The sequence below is a fragment of the Dendrobates tinctorius genome, unplaced genomic scaffold (genome assembly GCF_039654945.1).
Source record: "Dendrobates tinctorius isolate UK_male_01 unplaced genomic scaffold, ASM3965494v1 ptg000023l, whole genome shotgun sequence".
Taxonomy (NCBI): Eukaryota; Metazoa; Chordata; class Amphibia; order Anura; family Dendrobatidae; genus Dendrobates; species Dendrobates tinctorius.
The window spans coordinates 12,088,419-12,110,518 of record NW_027361691.1 but is presented as its reverse complement, the minus strand read 5'-3'; the positions used below and the strand labels follow the sequence as shown (position 1 = coordinate 12,110,518).

General features: G+C 43.7%; 1 protein-coding gene across 1 annotated transcript in view; it reads right to left on the bottom strand.

Annotated features, from left to right (window-relative positions):
• LOC141084514 (putative N-acetylated-alpha-linked acidic dipeptidase) overlaps positions 1–22,100 on the bottom strand; it is an 88,399-nt gene that overhangs the window by 35,514 nt on the left and 30,785 nt on the right. The window contains exon 4 of the mRNA XM_073569269.1: positions 3,953–4,054. Within this exon, the coding sequence (XP_073425370.1) occupies positions 3,953–4,054 (102 nt within the window). The remainder of the gene's footprint in view (positions 1–3,952; positions 4,055–22,100) is intronic.

Genomic DNA, 22,100 nt, shown 5'->3' with positions numbered 1-22,100 from the left:
CGGTGCCGTTCCAGCTCAACATCACTGGCTCTCTCAGGGATTGTGTGACATTATTACGTCACGCAAGCCCTGCAACCAATCAGCACTGGCTTTACTCGCCTGTTTCATTGTTGCATTTTCGCTTTTGTTTTAAATTTGCACTTTAACTATTTTTTTTTTTTTCAATATTTTCTAAGGGTTTCTCTGTTGTTTTATGATGTTCTCTCTTTTGGGCTAAGTTTTGGGTGTCCAGATGTTTTCATCTTATTCATCAACTGCGACTTTTTAAAAAGTCCCCAAATTTTAGCACAGATGTGCTCCACTTTACCCCAGGAGCGATTTTATGTACATTTGAAATTTTGTGACATTTTAGCAGAACATGCAACTTTTTATGCTAAAAAAGTCACAACACAGGTTATGATTTTTCAGAAAATTCACGTGGGATCTAAGGGGTAACATTTCTCCTTGTGGAGAGTGTCAAGCCAAGCCTGGCATGTCAGAGTGAGGAGACTTATAGGCCATGCATGCTCCTCTAGGAAGTTACATATGCAAATTGTCTCTTTAGAGAGGAAGACGACTAAAACGTTAGCGTCACCTATTGGAAGTAGAAATCCTAAAAGTCAATATCGACCCTTTAATCAGCCTTGCCATATGACTTAGGATAAAAGCCAAACCAGAATCTCAATTTGCAGACATGGTGTTTCAGGGTATTGCCCCTCATCTGTGCACAGCAGGAGATCTGATTGGGCTAGACGAGAGGCTTAGAACTGGAATATAAAAGTTAACCTTTCTCCTTGTGGAGAGTGATAAGCCAAGCCTGGCATGTCAGAGTGAGGAGACTTATGTGCAAATGAATATCTCAATATAATATAATATATATATATATATATATATATATATATATATATATATATATAGGAATGTTACTTAAATAAATGCAAATGATAAATCGGGATCCTTAGTGTTCAATATTAAGCAAGAAAAGCCACAGATTTCCAACACCATCATGGAACACTATTTGTTTGCCACGCGATCACTTTTTTGTGCACTGTCAGGAGGGTACAGTATACGGGGTTTAATGTTATAGGTTACAGCCAGGCCTTGGTGCCAGATGAGCTAATAGTAGACACCAATATTAGGTTGGTTTTGTTACAGATGTTGTATTGAAATTCATGAACATCGGGTTACAACGATATATATGAGGCTTATATCATCTAATATCTAAGTACAGTGCTTGCCATTTTCTGACATTCCTAAATAGAACGTAATCTACTGGTCCTGGATCGAGTGCCAGACTTTACATCCTCCTCTTGCTTTTCTTTAGGTCTCGCTGCTCTTCTTCATACCAGGTTGCCATTTCAACCATGCTCTTTCCTGTGAGATCATGCTCCCAGGAGTAAAAGGATTTCTCAGATGTCGGCACATCGCCTGAGTATTCAGGTAATCATCATCCACATTACTCCCGTGGACTCCATTGTTACTGGATTCCTAGAATTACTTTACAAACCCATTTCTGCTACATCACTCGTTAATTCCACTACAGTGGGCTTGAAATTTTTCACTCTTTGTTTTATTGCAGCCAATTCATAAATTCAAAAAAGTTCATTTTTTTCTCATTAATGTACACTCTGCACCCCATCTTGATTGAAAAAAACAGAAATGTAGAAATGTTTGCAAATTTATTAAAAAAGAAAAAACAAAATATCACATGGTCATAAGTATTCAGACCCTTTGCTCAGATATTCATATTTAAGTCACATGCTGTCCATTTCCTTGTGATCCTCCTTGAGATGGTTCAACTCCTTCATTGGAGTCCAGTTGTGTTTATTTAAACTGATAGGACTTGATTTGTAAAGGCACACACCTGTCTGTATAAGACCTCACAGCTCACAGTGCATGTCAGACCAAATGAGAATCATGAGGTCAAGGGAACTGGCCAAGGAGCTCAGAGACAGAATTGTGGCAAGGCACAGATCTGGCCAAGGTTACAAAAGAATTTCTGCAGTACTCAAGTTTCCTAAGAGCACAGTGGTCTCCATAATCCTTAAATGGAAGAAGTTTGGGACAATCAGAAGTCTTCCTAGACCTGGCCGTCCAGCCAAACTGCGCTATCGTGGGAGAAGAGCCTTGGTGAGAGAGGTAAAGAAGAACCCCAAGATCACTGTGGCTGAGCTCCACAGATACAGTAGGGAGATAGGAGATAGTTCCACAAAGTCAACTATCACTGCAGCCCTCCACCAGTCAGGCCTTTATGGCAGAGTGGCCCAATGGAAGCCTCTCCTCAGTGCCAGACATATGAAAGCCCGCATAGAGTTTGCTAAAAAACACATGAAGGACTCCCAGACTATGAGAAATAAGATTCTCTGGTCTGATGAGACGAAGATAGACCTTTTTGGTGATAATTCTAAGCGGTATGTGTGGAGAAAACCACGCACTGCTCATCACCTGCCCAATACAATCCCAACAGTGAAACATGGTGGTGGCAGCATCATGCTATGGGGGTGTTTTCAGCTGCAGGGACAGGACGACTGGTTGCCATTGAAGGAAACATGAATGCGGCCAAGTACAGAGATATCCTGGATGAAAACCTCTTCCAGAGTGTTCTGGACCTCAGACTTGGCCGAAGGTTCAACTTCCAACAAGACAATGCCCCTAAGCACACAGCTAAAATAACAAAGGAGAGGCTTCAGAACAACACTGTGACCATTCTTGTCTCGCCCAGCATTAGCCCTGACCTAAACCCAACTGAGCATCTCTGGAGAGACCTGAAAATGGCTGTCCACCAACGTTCACCATCCAACCTTATGGAACTGGAGAGGATCTGCAAGGAAGAATGGCAGAGGATCCCCAAATCCAGGGGTGAAAAACTTGTGGCATCATTCCCAAGAAGACTCATGGCAGTACTAGCTCAAAAGGGGCTTCTACGCAATACTGAGCAAAGGGTCTGAATACTTATGACCTGTCACGACGCCATCGGACTCGGGGCCTGCTGTTCCGCCCTCAGCCATGAGGAGGCGATGGACGGTCATGCTGCCTGTGGGCTCGGGGGCTGCGGACCACCAGGAGGCGCCGGACTGACACATCGCCGTCGAGCTCAGGGCCTGCTGTTCCCGCCTCGGCCACTGGGAGGCGCCGTGGTTCGCGCCTGAGGGATGGCAGCAACAGTGAAAGGGTTCCTGCGCAGGCGTCTAGTGGACGCAGACTCCGCTGTCTGTCATGAAGGGGTTTGTGCATCATCATCGGGTCTGGTCCTGGGGGTGGTTCTGATGATATCAGCAGTCCGGGAGCCTGTGAGGGTTGACCTGATCCCTCAAATACTTTGGGACTGGGCTTGCAAGCCGCCGGATATATTCTTGGTTCCCCTACGTGTTACTTTGTGATTACCTATCGTTAACTCTGACCCCAGCCTGAATTTACTCTATTGCCTGCCGTTTTTGTACCTTGCATTTCTCCCGATTACTGACGCTGACCTTGGCCTGGATTCCTGACCCCCCTCTACTGCCTGACGATTTTGTACCTCCACTACTCTCCCGGTTTGTGACCTCTGCCTGGACTCTCGACTCTGCCTGCCGTTTCTGTACCTCCACTGCTCGCCTGGTTTCCGACTCCATTTTTGGCTCCCTTCTTGCTTTTCTATTGCGACCGTTCTGCTCTGGCACTCTGCTCCTGTTCAGACAGCGCTTCCTGGGCTCTGCAGTAAATCCAGATCCCTGTATAGGGGTAAAGGGTGTCGGTGCTAGTCGGGGCGCTGTCTTTCTGCAGCCCAGACTTGCAGACGGAGGTAACATGACCATGTGACATTTCAGTTTTTCTTTTTTAATAAAATTGCAAAAATGTCTACATTTATGGTACTTTTCAGTCAAGTTTCCCATCAGATCTTTATGGATTTTAACTTTGCATCTTGAGATCCAGTGATTCCCGTCTGCTTTTCCTGTGGCTGTTCTGCATCTCCTTAATGCAAAAAACTACTTACCTCTGGTGTCCCCGCTGCGGAGTATGCATTATATGGGGGGACAACATCTGTAATATTTTCATATCCCGGTGGAGTGGGCTCAAATAGAGACGTGTTGAATACCTAGAAAAGAGCCAAGCAGATAAATATGAATGTGTCACTTATCACACAAAAGTAATATAAGTCCTAACACTGTAGGGAGGGATGATTCCTGGCTTAATGCATAGGAAGACATTACATGCACAGTGAAGATACTGTCCACTTGTATGTAATATTTCTTGAGAACCTTCACATGGACAATATTTTGGGTGGATTTTATGGCAACTCGGTATGTAATGACAATCTGGCCTTGACAACAAAAATTCCGAGATCGAAGTGTAAAATCCCAATCTGTCTTAAGACACACAATAAGATCTGACCCATTTCATTAACAAAAAGCAAAAGGAGGCAACATTACCTAAAGGTAATAGAAGTACTGATCCTGAGTTACATCCTGTATTATACTCCAGAGCTGCACTCACTATTCTGCTGGTGCAGTCACTGTGTACATACATTACTGATCCTGAGTTACATCCTGTATTATACTCCAGAGCTGCACTCACTATTCTGCTGGTGCAGTCACTGTGTACATACATTACTGATCCTGAGTTACCTCCTGTATTATACCCCAGAGCTGCATTCACTTATTCTGCTGGTGCAGTCACTGTGTACATACATTACATTACTGATCCTGAGTTACATCCTGTATTATACTCCAGAGCTGCACTCACTATTCTGCTGGTGCAGTCACTGTGTACATACATTACATTACTGATCCTGAGTCACATCCTGTATTATACTCCAGAGCTGCACTCACTATTCTGCTGGTGCCGTCACTGTGTACATACATTACATTACTGATCCTGAGTCACATCCTGTATTATACCCCAGAGCTGCACTCACTATTCTGCTGGTGCAGTCACTGTGTACATACATTACTGATCCTGAGTTACATCCTGTATTATACTCCAGAGCTGCACTCACTATTCTGCTGGTGCAGTCACTGTGTACATACATTACTGATCCTGAGTTACATCCTGTATTATACTCCAGAGCTGCACTCACTATTCTGCTGGTGCAGTCACTGTGTACATACATTACTGATCCTGAGTTACCTCCTGTATTATACCCCAGAGCTGCATTCACTTATTCTGCTGGTGCAGTCACTGTGTACATACATTACATTACTGATCCTGAGTTACATCCTGTATTATACTCCAGAGCTGCACTCACTATTCTGCTGGTGCAGTCACTGTGTACATACATTACATTACTGATCCTGAGTCACATCCTGTATTATACTCCAGAGCTGCACTCACTATTCTGCTGGTGCCGTCACTGTGTACATACATTACATTACTGATCCTGAGTCACATCCTGTATTATACCCCAGAGCTGCACTCACTATTCTGCTGGTGCAGTCACTGTGTACATACATTACTGATCCTGAGTTACATCCTGTATTATACTCCAGAGCTGCACTCACTATTCTGCTGGTGCAGTCACTGTGTACATACATTACTGATCCTGAGTTACCTCCTGTATTATACCCCAGAGCTGCATTCACTTATTCTGCTGGTGCAGTCACTGTGTACATACATTACATTACTGATCCTGAGTTACATCCTGTATTATACCCCAGAGCTGCACTCACTATTCTGCTGGTGCAGTCACTGTGTACATACATTACATTACTGATCCTGAGTTACATCCTGTATTATACTCCAGAGCTGCACTCACTATTCTGCTGGTGCAGTCACTGTGTACATACATTACATTACTGATCCTGAGTCACATCCTGTATTATACTCCAGAGCTGCACTCACTATTCTGCTGGTGCCGTCACTGTGTACATACATTACATTACTGATCCTGAGTCACATCCTGTATTATACCCCAGAGCTGCACTCACTATTCTGCTGGTGCAGTCACTGTGTACATACATTACTGATCCTGAGTTACATCCTGTATTATACTCCAGAGCTGCACTCACTATTCTGCTGGTGCAGTCACTGTGTACATACATTACTGATCCTGAGTTACATCCTGTATTATACTCCAGAGCTGCACTCACTATTCTGCTGGTGCAGTCACTGTGTATATTCGTACATTACTTATTGCGTAATGATCAGTTTCTCTGTTCCCCAGAGACCCATAAATATAAGGTTTAGGCTCCACAGATAACCATGGGGCACTGTGTGTGGGATAGCGAGTAGTATTTATGCCAGTATAGAATCACTTAATGCATACACTAAAAGTTCATAATAGGATTTAAAATCGAGGATGGAAGATGTAGAATTACTCCGAGGGGTCAGAGACATTTGCCTACAGTTGTGGCCAAAAGTATTGACACCCCTGCAATTCTGTCAGATAATACTCAGTTTCTTCCTGAAAATGATTGCAAACACAAATTCTTTGGTATTATTATCTTCATTTAATTTGTCTTAAATGAAAAAACACAAAAGAGAATGAAGCAAAAAGCAAAACATTGATCATTTCACGCAAAACTCCAAAAATGGGCCAGACAAAAGTATTGGCACCCTCAGCCTAATACTTGGTTGCACAACCTTTAGCCAAAATAACTGCGACCAACCGCTTCCGGTAACCATCAATGAGTTTCTTACAATGCTCTGCTGGAATTTTAGACCATTCTTCTTTGGCAAACTGCTCCAGGTCCCTGATATTTGAAGGGTGCCTTCTCCAAACTGCCATTTTTAGATCTCTCCACAGGTGTTCTATGAGATTCAGGTCTGGACTCATTGCTGGCCACCTTAGAAGTCTCCAGTGCTTTCTCTCAAACCATTTTCTAGTGCTTTTTGAAGTGTGTTTTGGGTCATTGTCCTGCTGGAAGACCCATGACCTCTGAGGGAGACCCAGCTTTCTCACACTGGGCCCTACATTATGCTGCAAAATTTGTTGGTAGTCTTCAGACTTCATAATGCCATGCACACGGTCAAGCAGTCCAGTGCCAGAGGCAGCAAAGCAACCCCAAAACATCAGGGAACCTCCTCCATGTTTGACTGTAGGGACCGTGTTCTTTTCTTTGAATGCCTCTTTTTTTCTCCTGTAAACTCTATGTTGATGCCTTTGCCCAAAAAGCTCTACTTTTGTCTCATCTGACCAGAGAACATTCTTCCAAAACGTTTTAGGCTTTTTTCAGGTAAGTTTTGGCAAACTCCAGCCTGGCTTTTTTATGTCTCGGGGTAAGAAGTGGGGTCTTCCTGGGTCTCCTACCATACAGTCCCTTTTCATTCAGACACCGACGGATAGTACAGGTTGACACTGTTGTACCCTCGGACTGCAGGGCAGCTTGAACTTGTTTGGATGTTAGTCGAGGTTCTTTATCCAACATCCGCACAATCTTGGTTGAAATCTCTTGTCAATTTTTCTTTTCAGTCCACATCTGGGGAGGTTAGCCACAGTGCCATGGGCTTTAAACGTCTTGATGACACTGCGCACAGTAGACACAGGAACTTTTGAGATGGACTTGTAGCCTTGAGATTGCTCATGCTTCCTCACAATTTGGTTTCTCAAGTCCTCAGACAGTTCTTTGGTCTTCTTTCTTTTCTCCATGCTCAATGTGGTACACACAAGGACACAGGACAGAGGTGGAGTCAACTTTAATCCATGTCAACTGGCTGCAAGTGTGATTTAGTTATTGCCAACACCTGTTAGGTGCCACAGGTAAGTTACAGGTGCTGTTAATTACACAAATTAGAGAAGCATCACATGATTTTTCGAACAGTGTCAATACTTTTGTCCACCCTCTTTGTTATGTTTGGTGTGGAATTATATCCAATTTGGCTTTAGGACAATTCTTTTTGTGGTTTTTCATTTAAGACAAATTAAATGAAGATAATAATACCAAAGAATTTGTGTTTGTAATCATTTTCAGGAAGAAACTGAGTATTATCTGACAGAATTGCAGGGGTGTCAATACTTTTGGCCACAACTGTATATTCACGTTTCTGTGTATATTATATCATATTGTAAAGTCTGAAATGTTCCACCCACATTCCGTAGCGTTGATACTGATATAATATGCACAGAGATCCCTTTTCCCTGGACCACCCATGTCTTAATCCCCCTTCTCCGGGGCATGGTCGTTCCTCTATCATACACAGTATATATATTGGTGGGATAGATGGGACAAAGCTCAGTCTCTTTACTTTGACGGAGTGTAGACATCTTCTGTATTTTCTAAAAGCGCAGAACCAGTAGACGGGCCCCTACCGCCCAGCTCGATGATGAGCCATTGTCCCGCACTGTATACCGCTCCTATATAGGAGGAATCCTAATGAAGGACGGAGCCGCTGTCTGCGTGTGTTTCATAGAACCGGTTAGGGGAACCAAAAAGGAAAAGAACGAGCTTTAGATCATGGCCAGACGCTATTCATCAGAGAGCCTGAATGTATCTGTTGCCTTCATCTCTGCGGTGATTAATTGTCAAAGTCACATTTCAGAAGGTCGATGGAAAAAAAAATATGACATCAGTGGGGGAAATTAACATAGAATGGTTAACGATTCACATCCCGGTCTGGATAACGGGAGGATACAATATATGCACAAAGATTTCAACAGCCAGGATTGAGGGACAAGTATATAAGGACCCATAAATGGTCCTTGTTGGCCGCTCATACAGCTGCCAGGTATCTGTCCTGGGCCCTCTATATATGAAGAAGAAAGGAGAGTAAAGCTGGTCAGATACATGCGCATCTCCTCCATACACATGAACGCTCGACTCAGCCAATCGTTTATGCATTTTCAATGGGAAAAGAGGAGAAAGACGCTGTCAGACAGTTCTGGCAGAGGCTTATCTCCTGGAGAACACAAGGGTTGAGTGTTTACATTCGAAATGATGATTTTTTTATCATCTGTCAAGGAAAATGACAGGAAGTGGGATCAGGGTAAGCTGTGACATCTCCGATTGTGATTGGTGGATCTTGTGTTATCTGCTGTATCTAGAAGCGATTTCAGTCATTGTACAGGAGAAGGAGGTGAGCTGTGACATTTCCTATTGTGATTGTTGGATTTTGTGATATCTGCTGTGTACAGAGGTGTTATTCATCATTGTACAGGAGGAGGAGGTGAGCTGTGACATTTCCTATTCTGATTGGTAGATCTTGTGTTATCTGCTGTGTATAGAGGTGTTATCAATCATTGTACAGGAGGAGGTGAGCTGTGACATCTCCTATTGTGATTGATGGATCTTGTGTTATCTTCTGTGTATAGAGGTATTATCAATCATTGTACAGGAGGAGGTGAGCTGTGACATCTCCTATTGTGATTGATGGATCTTGTGTTATCTGCTGTATATAGAGGTGTTATCAGTCATTGTACAGGAGGAGGAGGTGAGCTGTGACATCTCCTATTGTGATTGGTGGATCTTGTGTTATCTTCTGTGTATAGAGGTGTTATCAATCATTGTGCAGGAGGAGGTGAGCTGTGACATCTCCTATTGTGATTGATGGATCCTGTGTGGTCTGCTGTGTACAGACGTGTTATTAATCATTGTACAGGAGGTGAAGGTGAGCTGTGACATATGCTATTGAGATTGGTGGATCATGTGCTACCAGCTGTGTATAGAGGTATCAAAAGGAAGGAGAGCTGTTTAGACCTTTAGCGCAAAATTGGCTGGAATAGGTAGTGGATGTCATGTCATTTTTCCAGTGGAACAGTGGAAACCCCATTTTGGAAACTACGTCCCTCAAGGAACTTATCTAGATGTGTGATGAGCATCTTGAATCCACGGGTGCATCTCAAAATGCTTTAAAGAAAAAGAAAAAAAAGTTACTTTAGCCCCAAATTGTTCATTTTCACAAGGGTAACAGGAGAAAATGTCCCATTCAATTTGTTGTGTAATTTCTCCTGAGAACACTGAAACCTCATATGTGGGGGAAAACTACTTTTCAAGTGCAGTGCAAAGCTCAGAAGGGAAGAAACATCATATTGGGGTTCAGACTTTGCTGGAATAGTTTAAGGGTGCCATGTCACATTAGCAGAGATCCTGAGGTGCAAGAGCAGCAGAATCCCCCATAAGTGACCCCAGTTTACAAACTACACCCTTCAATCAATTCATCTAGAGATACAGTTAGCATATTGATACCACAGGTGTGACAACATTTTATAGCTTTGAGCGGTGAGGAAAATATAATTTAATAATTTAATTTTTAGTAGAAAAATGTTGTTTTAGCCCCAAGTTCTTATTTTTCAGAAGGGCTAATAGGAGAAAATGGACCATGTAACTTGTTATTCAATTTCTCCTGAGTGCACCAATACCCCATTGGTGGTCAGAAACTACTTTTCACGCACAGTGCACAGCTCAGAAGGGAAGAAGCGCTATATTGAAATGCAGATTTTGCGTTATGGTTTGCAGGGCGCCATGTCACATCGGGAGAGCTTTGGCAGAACCCTCTATAGGTGACCCCATTTTACAAACTGCGCCCCTCAGTGAATACATAAAGTGATGCAGTGATGATATTGACAGCACAGGTGTGCGACAGACTTTTATACCATTGGGTGGTAAAGAACTAAAACTTACATTTTTATCACTAAAATACTGTTTTAGCCCCAGATTCATTTTCACAAGGAGAAATGTTTTACGTCCCCATAATTTGTTACACAATTTCTTCCATACCATATATATAGGGTTGTATAGCGCTCTTTGGTAACACAGTAGGACTCGGGAGGGAAGAAGTGCTATTTGATTTTTGCGACGTTGATTTTTCCAGAACAATGTGTGGTCTCCATTTGCTGAGTCCCTGATGTGTAAACCTCCCTCAAGTGACCCCTTATTGGAATTTACACTCCTCTGGGAATTTATCTACAGGTGTAGTGATGATTTTGACTCTATGGCCGGGGTCACACAGGCGAGGAATACGGCCGAGTGAGAGGCGCTAAAAGCACGCCTTACACACGGACCAATGATTCTCTATGGGGTCCCTCGCACCAGCCGTATATTTCTCATCCGTATTCTACGGTCCGTGCCAATCGCAGCATGCTCCGATTGTCAGCGTACTACGCCCATAGTACGCCAATGCAAGTCTATGGGTGCGCAAAAAATACGGATTACACACGGACCACACGTGTGACCTGCGAGCAATACACAGGTCTTTTGGCTGGTGACAGGAAATGGGCCAATCCATCATCAGGAAGCCTAGACATGCAAATGAGCTCAAAAAGCGCCCCAGACATCCAGGAAGTCCGCCTCCACGGAGTACAGCAGCAGCATGGCGTCCACATACATTAATGTGGAAATGTTAATAGTCCTGGTGCAGGAGCGTCCCGAACTCTGGGACCAACGTGATGCCCATTATTCCAACCGGGCAAGAAAGGAGGCGTCATGGAGGCGCATCTGTCTCCAGATGTACCATGACTTTGGTGATCGGCCACGTGAGGAGCAGCATAAAATTCGTAAGTGCAAGCCAAAACATGAGTAACCTTAGCGCACAACAAAAAGGGAATCTAGAATCAGCACCCCCCTTCCTGTGCTTGTACTTTTTTCCTCATGAGGCCGTTAGATTTGGATGTGACACGTGGATTCACACTGCCATAATTTGGGTTTAGGCCACAAGCTCCTCATCCTCCTAGACAAACAAATTATTAAGTGTAGCTATTTGATACATCAACTAAAGAGACCCTGTGTATCTGCCCAATTAGATATGCCACCATGGGTAGAACGCACACCCCAGAAGGCCCCATGCCTAGACTACTGGTAGCAAATGTGACCTATCAAATATGTGATTTTGACAATATTTCCTGTCACAGTGCAGTGGAAGATGTGATGAAACGCTGGCGAAGCATCCGGGACCAATACCGCCGGGAACGCCAGCAGCGGTCCAGGAGTGGGGATGCTGGCTACGTTAAACGAAAATATATATATTACGACCGCCTCTCCTTCCTCGCCCCAATTCTGGATCTGAGACCGTAAGTAGATACCTCACACCACATTACACAGATACTTTACAGGGCCAAAAATATGTATTTATTTTTGGCTCTGTTCTATTTCTTCACAGAACTCAGTCCAACCTTACGGACAGAGGCACTGGCTCGGAAACAGACCCTATCATTGATCCTGGGTCTGCAGGGGAAGAGGTGGCTGGCCCATCTTCTCCCTCTACTAGGAGCAGGGGTGAAGACTCGAGTCAGGATGTGCCATTGCCTGCGCCCCAAAGCCCACCACCAGGACCATCTGGTGCTGCTGCTGCATCAGCACCAGCAGAGGATCAGGGCAATATCAGCAGCAGCCCAAATGGCCACATCCAGGGCTCCCCTCAGCCTGCTGCCACATCCCGGCGAGGAAGAAGCCGAAGACGCCAAATACCTGCCCCTGATACCCGCACTAATGTGGACACTGGGGTCCTGAATTATTTAGCCAGAGTTAACACTGATGATGGGGAGGAGGCATACTTTCGCAGCCTGGCCAATTATCTCCGTGCCTTTCCCGTGAGGTCAGGCTCCGTATTAGAGGATGCTTTCAGATCCTGCTTGATGCCTGCACATACCCCAATACGCCCTACGAACTATTTGAATACATTGAGAGGTGGCAGCTTTCTCCACGAAATCTCATGCGCCTTAGGCACCCCCCACAAATGCAAGCTCAAGCAGGATCTGAGGATCCTCAAATACGTGGGCCTACACCTCACCCCCTTCCTCCCACTACCCAACCTTCTATTCAGCAGCCACAAATGTCAGCCTCTAGCCAACCCCACCAATATGGCCATTTGTACCCACCCAGTGTTGGAGGCTAGTCCCAACCTGGTTGGGGACGATATGGCTATCTTGGTGGGTATGAGCCACGTGCCTACCACAGCCAACAAGATGCCCCTCCCCATTATTACTCTGGCCAGTACCCACAACATTCCCAGGAGGCAGGACACTTCCAACATCATGGGCATCAGTATGGCCCCACACAGGGCGATGTTTGCCACAGTGTCCAGCAGCACCCACAGGCTGCTCTTCCACGTTCCCCTTCCCCAACCTATGAGGATTTATAAGTCTGATGACCGTAGATGTCCAGTGCGGTTTAACTGGTGCTCCAAATACAAAGGAAAAAACAGGTGTTCTCCATCACCAAACTTTGTTAAAAAATTTAACATTCAAATTTTTTAACAATGTTTTCCAATCATATTAAGAATCCATCATGACAGGCAAGGCTACCTCACGCCTTTCAGACAGATATTACATGTCTGTACAAAAGAGAATATTTAAACACGCTATACTGTAAAGTCAAAGGATGAAAATACACTACTCACTTGCTAATGCCTAGGAAAGGCGTGCTGGCCTTAGTGAAGTAGTCACCTTTTTTGCTAGCAATCTATAGTAACAAAGCAAGGTGACCAGCCTTCAGAATATCACGCTCTCTCTATGTCTTAACAAGTGAGTATTGTTTTTTCATCCTTTCACTTGACTAGTATAGCGCGGTTAAATTTTCTCTGTTCTACAGACATCTAATATCTGTCTGAAAGCCGTGAGGTAGCCTTGCCTGGTGGAATATTAATATGATTGGAAAACATTCCGAGGAAATGTGAGTTATCTTTTAGCATTAATTTTGGTTATGGAAATCTCCTATTTTTTTCCTTTGCATTTAAATATTCTCATGCAGCAATGTTGTTATTGCCTAATGTTTTTTTGGGTTATGTTATATAATGTTACTTTTCAAAAAAGTTTAATAATGCAAAAAGGGCAATTTTACCCATTGCCAAACTTTTCATATGGCAATATTATGTTTGCCTTTAAGATAAAAAAAGCAAAAAGGCAAAACTAAAAATTTGTCTACTACAGTTAACGTCTCTGTGTGATTTCTCAAAAACCCTGTCAACATACTAACATACGCTAACCAATGCAATGAAACAGTCATAGAATCATAAGGGGTGGAGTAATATATATTTAGACACACTTAAAGAAACAAATTATAACATAGACACAGTATGGTCTTGCCAAGAAGTTGCCCCCTCAGGTGAGATAAAGTAATTAGTGAAAATATCACGCACTTTGAGGCCAGAGAGCGGACTATGTTGAGCGTTCATAGGTGGTCTCACCCTGCGCACATTGTCCGGCCTACGCACAACACCATCAGAGGAGGAACAATCATGTATCCTGGTGAAGTTATGAAGAACCACACAGGCTTTCACAACTTCATTAACATTCTGTTCACTCAACTGAATGGCAGACTGGAGTAGCCGCCATTTGGCACAAAGAATGCCAAAGGAACACTCCACCAGTCGCCTAGCACGTGATAGTTAAAAATTCTGCGCCTGTGGTCAAGGTTGCACCGGGGATATGGCCTCATGACATTGCGCGATAACTGAAACGCCTCATCTGCCACAAGGACATAAGGGACTGATTCTTCAGTGGAGCCTGGTAGCTGGCGTGGTGGTGGTAGATCCAACTGGTTGGTGCGTAGCCGCCCACCGATAATGGAAGTATTGAAGACTCGAGAGTCTCCCGTCCTTCCATAGGCCCCAATGTCAACAATTATAAACTTGTACAAGGGGCGATCCAAAAGTAATGATAATCAATAATAAACACAATGAATATAGTCAAAAAATTTTTTATTTTTCTACATAGTCTCCTAACAAGTCTATACATTTAGTCCATCTCTTTTCTAAACTTAGAATTCCCTTTGAAAAAAATTCTTGATCTTGACCCTCAAAAAACTCCACAACAGCGGTTATCACGTCGCTATTGTCGTCAAATTTCTTGTCCCTGAGGTGTTCCTTGAGCCGAGGAAAGAGAAAGAAGTCACTGGGGGCTAGATCTGGTGAATAGGGGGGGTGTTCCACCAGTTCAAAGCCCGCTTCTTGAATGGTAGCCATGGCAACTGCAGCTTTGTGAGCCGGTGCGCTATCTTGGTGAAACAGCACTCCAGCCCACAGTTTGCCGCGCCTTTTCTCCTTGATAGCCTCCCGCAATCTTCTTATTTGTTCTGCTTAGTAGGAGCCCGTAATAGTGGCTCCCTTCTCCAAATAGTCCACCATAATAATTCCTTCAGCGTCCCAAAAAACGGACGCCATAACCTTCCCTACTGAGCTTGACACTTTGAATTTCTTCGGCGTCGGTTCGTCGGCTCGTTTCCATGTCTTCGATTGTTGTTTAGTTTCGGGATCAAAGTGGTGGATCCAGGTCTCATCCATGGTCAAAAAACGTGACAAAAAATTATCCTTGTCTGCTTGGAACTTTTCGAGATTTGCTATTGAAATGTCAACTCGTTTCTTCTTTTGCTCGTCGGTTAACATTTTTGGCACCCAACGAGCGGAGGCCTTTCTCATATGCAATTCTTTTGCAAGGATTCTTTGAATACTGCCATATGAGATCCCTGTGACCTCAGCTACATGCCTGATAGTCACTCTTCGATCTGCCAACACAACTTCTTCAACTTTTTTCACGTTTTCTTCATTGAGGGGCGTGGATGGGCGTCCTTCGCGATGTTCATCTTCCGTCGATGTTCTTCCCAGCTTAAATTCCTTGGCCCAGCGTGCAACTGTGGAATATGGAGGAGAAGAGTCCCCCAATGTTTCCACCAAGTCGCTGTGTATGTCTTTGGTAGACATTTTTTTCAAGCAGAGGTATTTGATGACAGCTCTGAGCTTGTTTTTACCATTTTGATGTTCACTCCTTGGCAGTTCATATTCAAATGAATGTAGCTCCGGGGAATCGTGGCCTATTTAAATGATTTTTTTTTTCCTGAACTAGTGGGTACCCAAGAGAGAAGAAAACATTTTATTTTAATTTCTGTGTGCAATAGAAATAACCGATTATCATTACTTTTGGATCACCCCTCGTATTGAGGGTCTACCAGAGCCAACAATACAACAGAAAAGTATTGTTTAAAATTGAAGAATTGGGAGCCAGAGTTCGGCGGCTTATGCACCCGTATATGTTTGCCATCCAGGGCCCCAATACAATTAGGAAACTGGCATTCCTCCTCAAAGTCCCTTGATATCCTCAACCAGTCTTCCATCCTGGGCTCGGGCATGACCACTTGATGGAGTCTTGTCCAGATTTCTGTACATGTTGACCTCACTATGCCAGAAATGGTAGATCTTCCAATGAGAAACTCATGGTGGAGGGCGGCATAAGACAGGCCAGTGGACAGGAAGCTGTAGAACAACAGAAATAGAGAATTTAAGAATGCAGAAAGTCCAAAAACATCAGTTACATGCCGACCAAACTTGGGAGGAATTGAGATAGAATAGTGATATGCAGGACATATTAGATCTAACATTCTGGTGTGTAAGTTGAACCATATTTGGAGTAAGATGAGGGCATTAAAGTTACTCAAAAAAGGCAACAATTCAAACTTTGCCCAATACATCATGAACATGGAGAATATGGTTGTGTAGTACATACCGTATTGTGAGTAGAAGTCGCTCCTCTGCAGATATCGCTTTGCGCATCCTTGTATCCTGAAAGGTTATCCCAGGGCGCACTGTCTCCAAGAGTCGATCAAATGTGGAAATGATCATGCGACAGTATTGGTAAAATTTCACTGGATGCTCCCGCAGAGAAGAATAGAGGCGGTGGAAATGACCTCTTGTGAATCGTTGCCTCAAAAGTGGATGGACCCACATGCGTCTCCTCCTCCGCGGATCCACTATCACTGGGTATGGTTGGCCAAAGCGCCGTGACAAAAGCCAGTTGAAGAGAACCTGCTCAGTTGTGTTGAATCTCAGACCCTCTGCCATGCTGCACAAAGAACACCAACACACCTCGTGAAAGCAAGGTGACAAATGGACAGAATGGAGACAGCCACCTGTTTCTGAGTGTATAAATAGGGTGCAGGCTAATGATTTAAATTGTTAGCAGACCTCAAAACCGTTAACCCCTTTCTGACATCAGACGTACTATCCCGTCCATGGGACCCGTGGTGAGCGCCGCTGATCGCGGCCGGGTGTCAGCTGATTATCACAGCTGACACCCGGCACAATGTGTCAGGGGCGGTCACGGACCGCCCCCAACAAGTTAACCCCTTGCACACCGCGATCAAACACGATCGCGGTGTACCAGGGGTTAAAGGGAAGCATCGGCAGGGAGGGGGCTCCCTCCGTGCTTCCCTGAGCCCCCCACGGCAGCGCAATGTGCAGCACTGCTGCGGGGGGCTCCTTTCCTGCAGGCCCCCGAATCCAAGATGGCGACGGGGGCCTTCGGGGGCCTGCAGGAAGCTGGCTTCCTCAGTGCCTGCAAAGCGCAGGCATGAGGAAGCCTTCGGCACTGCCTGTGACAAATCGCTGATCTGTCACAGTGATCTGTGATGTGACAGATCAGCGATCTGTCACAGGACAGTGATGTCCCACCTGGGACTATTTAATAAGGTTAAAAATAAAATAAAAAAAAGTGTTAAAATAATTTAAAAAAAATCGCCAAATAAATTAGAAAAAAAAAAAATATTCCCCCAAATAAATCCATTTTTTGGAAATAAAAAAAAAAACAATAGAAGTACACATATTAGGTATCGCCGCGTCCGTAACGACCCGCCCTATAAAACTGTCCCATTAATTAACCCCTTTAGCGAACCCCTTAAAAAATAAAAATAAAAAACGAAGCAAAAAATAATGATTTATTATCATACCGCCAAACAAAAAGTGTAATAACGCGCGATCAAAAAGACGCATATAAATATCCATGGTACCGCTGAAAACGTCAGCTTGTCCCGCAAAAAACGAGCCACCACACAGCATCATCAGTGAAAAAATAAAAGTTATAGCTCGCAGAATAAAGCGATGCAAAAATAATTATTTTTTATATAAAATAGTTTTCATTGCATAAAACCGACAAAACATAAAAAAAGACCTAAATGAGGTATCGCTGTAATCATACTGACCCGAAGAATAAAACCGCTTTATCAATTTTACCGCACGCAGAACGGTGTAAACGCACTCCCCCAAAAGAAATTCATGAAACGCTGGTTTTTGTTCATTCTGCGTCCCAAAAATCAGAATAAAAAACGATCAAAAAATGTCACGTGCCCGAAAATGGTACCAATAAAAACATCAACTCGTCCCGCAAAAAATAAGACCTCACATGACTCGGTGGGTCAAAATACGGAAAAATTATAGCTCTCAATATGTGGTGATGCAAAAACTATTTTTACAATAAAAAGCGTCTTTTAGCGTGCGACAGCTGCCAAACATAAAAACCACCATAAATAGTAAATCAAACCCCCCGTTATCACCCCCTTAGTTAGGGAAAAATAATAAAATAAAAAAATGTATTTATTTCCATTTTTCCATTAGGGTTAGGGTTAGGGCTAGGGTTAGGGCTGAGATTAGGGTTAGGGGTGTGTTGGGGTTCGGGTTGGAGTTAGAATTTGGAGTTTCCACTGTTTGGGCACATCAGGGGCTCTCCAAATGCAACATTGCGCCTGATCTCAATTCCAGCCAATTCTGAGTTGAAAAAGTCAAATGGTGCTCCTTCCCTTCCAAGCTCTGCCATGCGCCCAAACAGTGTTTTACCCCCACATGTAGGGTATCAGCCTACTCAGGACAAATTGCAAAACAATTTTTGGGGTCCAATTTCTCCTGTTACCCTTGGGAAAATGAAAAAATTGGGGACTAATTGATCATGTTTGTGGAAAAAATACGATTTTTTTATTTTCATGCCCGGGAATTATAAACTTCTGTGAAGCCCTTGGGGGTTCAAAGTGCTCACCACACATCTAGATAAGTTCCTTAGGGGTTCTCGTTTCCAAAATGGGGTCATTTGTGGGGGTTTCCACTGTTTAGGTACATTAGGGGCTCTCCAAAGGCAACATGACACCCGCAGAACATTCCCTCAAAGTCTGCATTCCAAAACGTCACTGCTTCCCTTCCGAGCCCCGACGTGTGTCCATACAGTAGTTTTCTCCCACATATGGGGCGTCAGCTTACTCAGGACAAATTGGACAACAACTTTTGGGGCTCAATTTCTACTGTTACCCTTGGGAAAATAAAAAAATTGGGGACTAATTGATCATGTTTGTGGAAAAAATACGATTTTTTTATTTTCATGCCCAGGCATTATAAACTTCTGTGGAGCCGTTGGGGGTTCAAAGTGCTCACCTTACATCTAGATAAGTTCCTTAGGGGTTCTCGTTTCCAAAATGGGGTCATTTGTGGGGTTTTCCACTGTTTAGGTACATTAGGGGCTCTCCAAAGGCAACATGACACCCGCAGACCATTCCATCAAAGTCTGCATTCCAAAACGTCACTACTTCCCTTCCCAGCCCTGACGTGTGTCCATACAGTAGTTTTTCGCCCACATATGGGATGTCAGCGTACTCAGGACAAATTAGACAACAACTTTTGGGGTTCAATTTCTCCTGTTACCCTTGGGAAAATAAAAAAATGGTGACTAAAAGATCATGTTTGTGGAAAAAATACGAATTTTTTATTTTCACGCCCGGGCGTTATAAACTTCTGTGAAGCACTGGGGGGGGGTTCAAAGTGCTCACCACACATCTAGATAAGTTCCTTGGGGGGTCTAGTTTACAAAATGGTGTCATTTGTGGGGGTTTCCACTGTTTAGGTACATCAGGGGTTTTCCAATCGCGACATGGTGTCCGATCTCAATTCCAGCCAAAAACGTGAAATGGCGCTGCTTCCCTTCCGAGCTCTGCCATGCGCCCAAATAGTGGTTTACCCCCACATGTGGGGTATCAGCGTACTCAGGACAAATTTCACAATAACTTTTAGGGTGCTGTTACCCTTGGAAAAATAAGAATTGAGGGTGAAAAGATCATTTTTGTGGAAAAAATATGATTTTTTAATTGTACGGCTTTATGTTATAAACTTCTGTGAAGCCCTTGGGGGTTCAAAGTTCTCACCACACATCTAGATAAGTTCCTTGGGGGGTCTAGTTTACAAAATGGTGTCATTTGTGTGGGGGTTTCCACTGTTTTGGTACATCAGGGGTTTTCCAATCGCGACATGGTGTCCGATCTCAATTCCAGCCAAAAACGTCAAATGGCGCTGCTTCCCTTCCGAGCTCTGCCATGCGCCCAAATAGTGGTTTACCCCCACATGTGGGGTATCAGCATACTCAGGACAAATTGCACAATAACTTTTAGGGTCCTGTTACCCTTGGGAAAATAAAAATTGGGGTGAAAAGATCATTTTTGTGGAAAAAATATGATTTTTTAATTGTACCGCTGTACGTTATAAACTTCTGTAAAGCCCTTGTGGGTTCAAAGTTCTCACCACATATCTAGATAAGTTCCTTGGGGGGTCTAGTTTCCAAAATAGGGTCACTTGTAGGGGGTTTCCACTGTTTAGGTACATCAGGGACTCTCCAAACGTGACATGGCGTCCGATCTGAATTCCAGCCAATTTTGCATTGAAAAAGTCAAACGGCGCTCCTTCCATTCTGAGCTCTGCCATGCGCCGAAACAGTCGTTCCCCCCCACAAATCAGGTATCAGCATACTCAGGACAAATTGCACAATAACTTTTGCAGTCCAATTTCTCCTGTTACCCTTGGTAAAATAAAAAAAATTGAACCTGAAGTATTTTTTTTTGTGAAAAAAAGTTAGATGTTCATTTTTTTTTAAATATTCAAAAAAATTCCTGTGACGCACCTAAAGGGTTAATAAACTTCTTGAATGTGGTTTTGAGCACCTTAAGGGGTGCAGTTTTTAGAATGGTGTCACTTTTGGGTATTTTCTATCATATAGACCCCTCAAAGTGGCTTCAAATGTGATGTGGTCCTAAAAATAAAATGGTGTTGTAAAAATGAGAAATCGCTGGTCAACTTTTAACCCTTATAACTTCCTAACAGAAAAAAATTTTTTTCCAAAATTGTGCTGATGTAAAGTAAACATGTGGGAAATGTTAGTTATCAAGTTTTTTGTGTGCCGTATCTCTGTGATTTAAGGGCATAAAAATTCAAAGTTGGAAAATTGCGAAATTTTCAAAATTTTTGCCAAATTTCCGTTTTTTTCACAAATAAACGCAAGTTGTTTGAATGAAATTTTACCACTAACATGAAGTACAATATGTCACGAGAAAACATTGTCAGAATCACCGGGATCCATGGAAGCGTTCCAGAGTTATGACCTCATAAAGGTACAGTGGTAAGAATTGTAAAAATTGGCCCGGTCAAGGGGTGAAGGGGTTAAATGTCCATTTTGGAAGGCTGCGAGAAAATCTCGCCATACGGATTGCATACGGATGCCATACGGATTACATATGGATGCAGACATGCGCAAAATACGCGACCGCACCTTGCTTACGGATGACCTACGGATCACTATTTAGGGGTCATTCATCCGTATTATGCCAGTAATCTACGGACCGTATTTTGCGCAGGTTAGTGTGACCCCGGCCTATGAGCATTTTCCAGTATCAAACCCCCTGTGGAAGTTGCAGAGTAAAACTTGCAAATACTGTACACCATTGTGATGTCCAATACATTGTAGTGCCCAGACATTGTGCCCGGCTTTTGCTTCCAGACCCACACACCCGTAAATTATGTGGGCTCTCCTCACTTTGTCAGTATCAAACATGTGGACGCTAACTGTGGTTTAGGCATATTGTGTGGCTCAGGAGGTAGTGGGGCATTTGGATTTGGGAACACAGATTTCGCTAAATTTCTTTTCATGGGAGCCATATGGCTTTTTCAGAACCCTTGTGCTACCAGTAACTTTAAAAGCGTCTATAAGTTAACAGAGTTACTGCCTTTGGCCTCTGTTCAGCAGTGTCCAGTTGAGGTGCATAAAATTGTGGTGGACCGCACTTTTATGCACACCTAAAAAGAAGGACACTGCTGGATCACTGGCCAGATGACATCCACAGTGCCTCCATCTGCCTCATTATAGGGAATCTTCCGCCGGGTGCATCATCAGAGATTTACACGGAAACCCCCGTGTAAGTGGCCTTTGATGGAGTGGAATTCCCAGTGTCAGCGAAGTCAGTAAGAAAAAGGAAGCTCTACCTAGCGTTAAGGCTGAAGTTATGTCCGGTACCTGAGGGAAAGACTAACTTGTGCCCTATCCCACATGCTTTACTGTCATGACTGCATACTGTTCAGGAATCATTTGACTGTCAAAGTATTTGGAGTCCCTTGGATTGTGTGCTGCATTTCTGGAAGATGGAAACCTGGAGCCAGTAGAGGCCTACGGCCCACAAGTAATTGTGATGGACCCCACACAGAGCAGC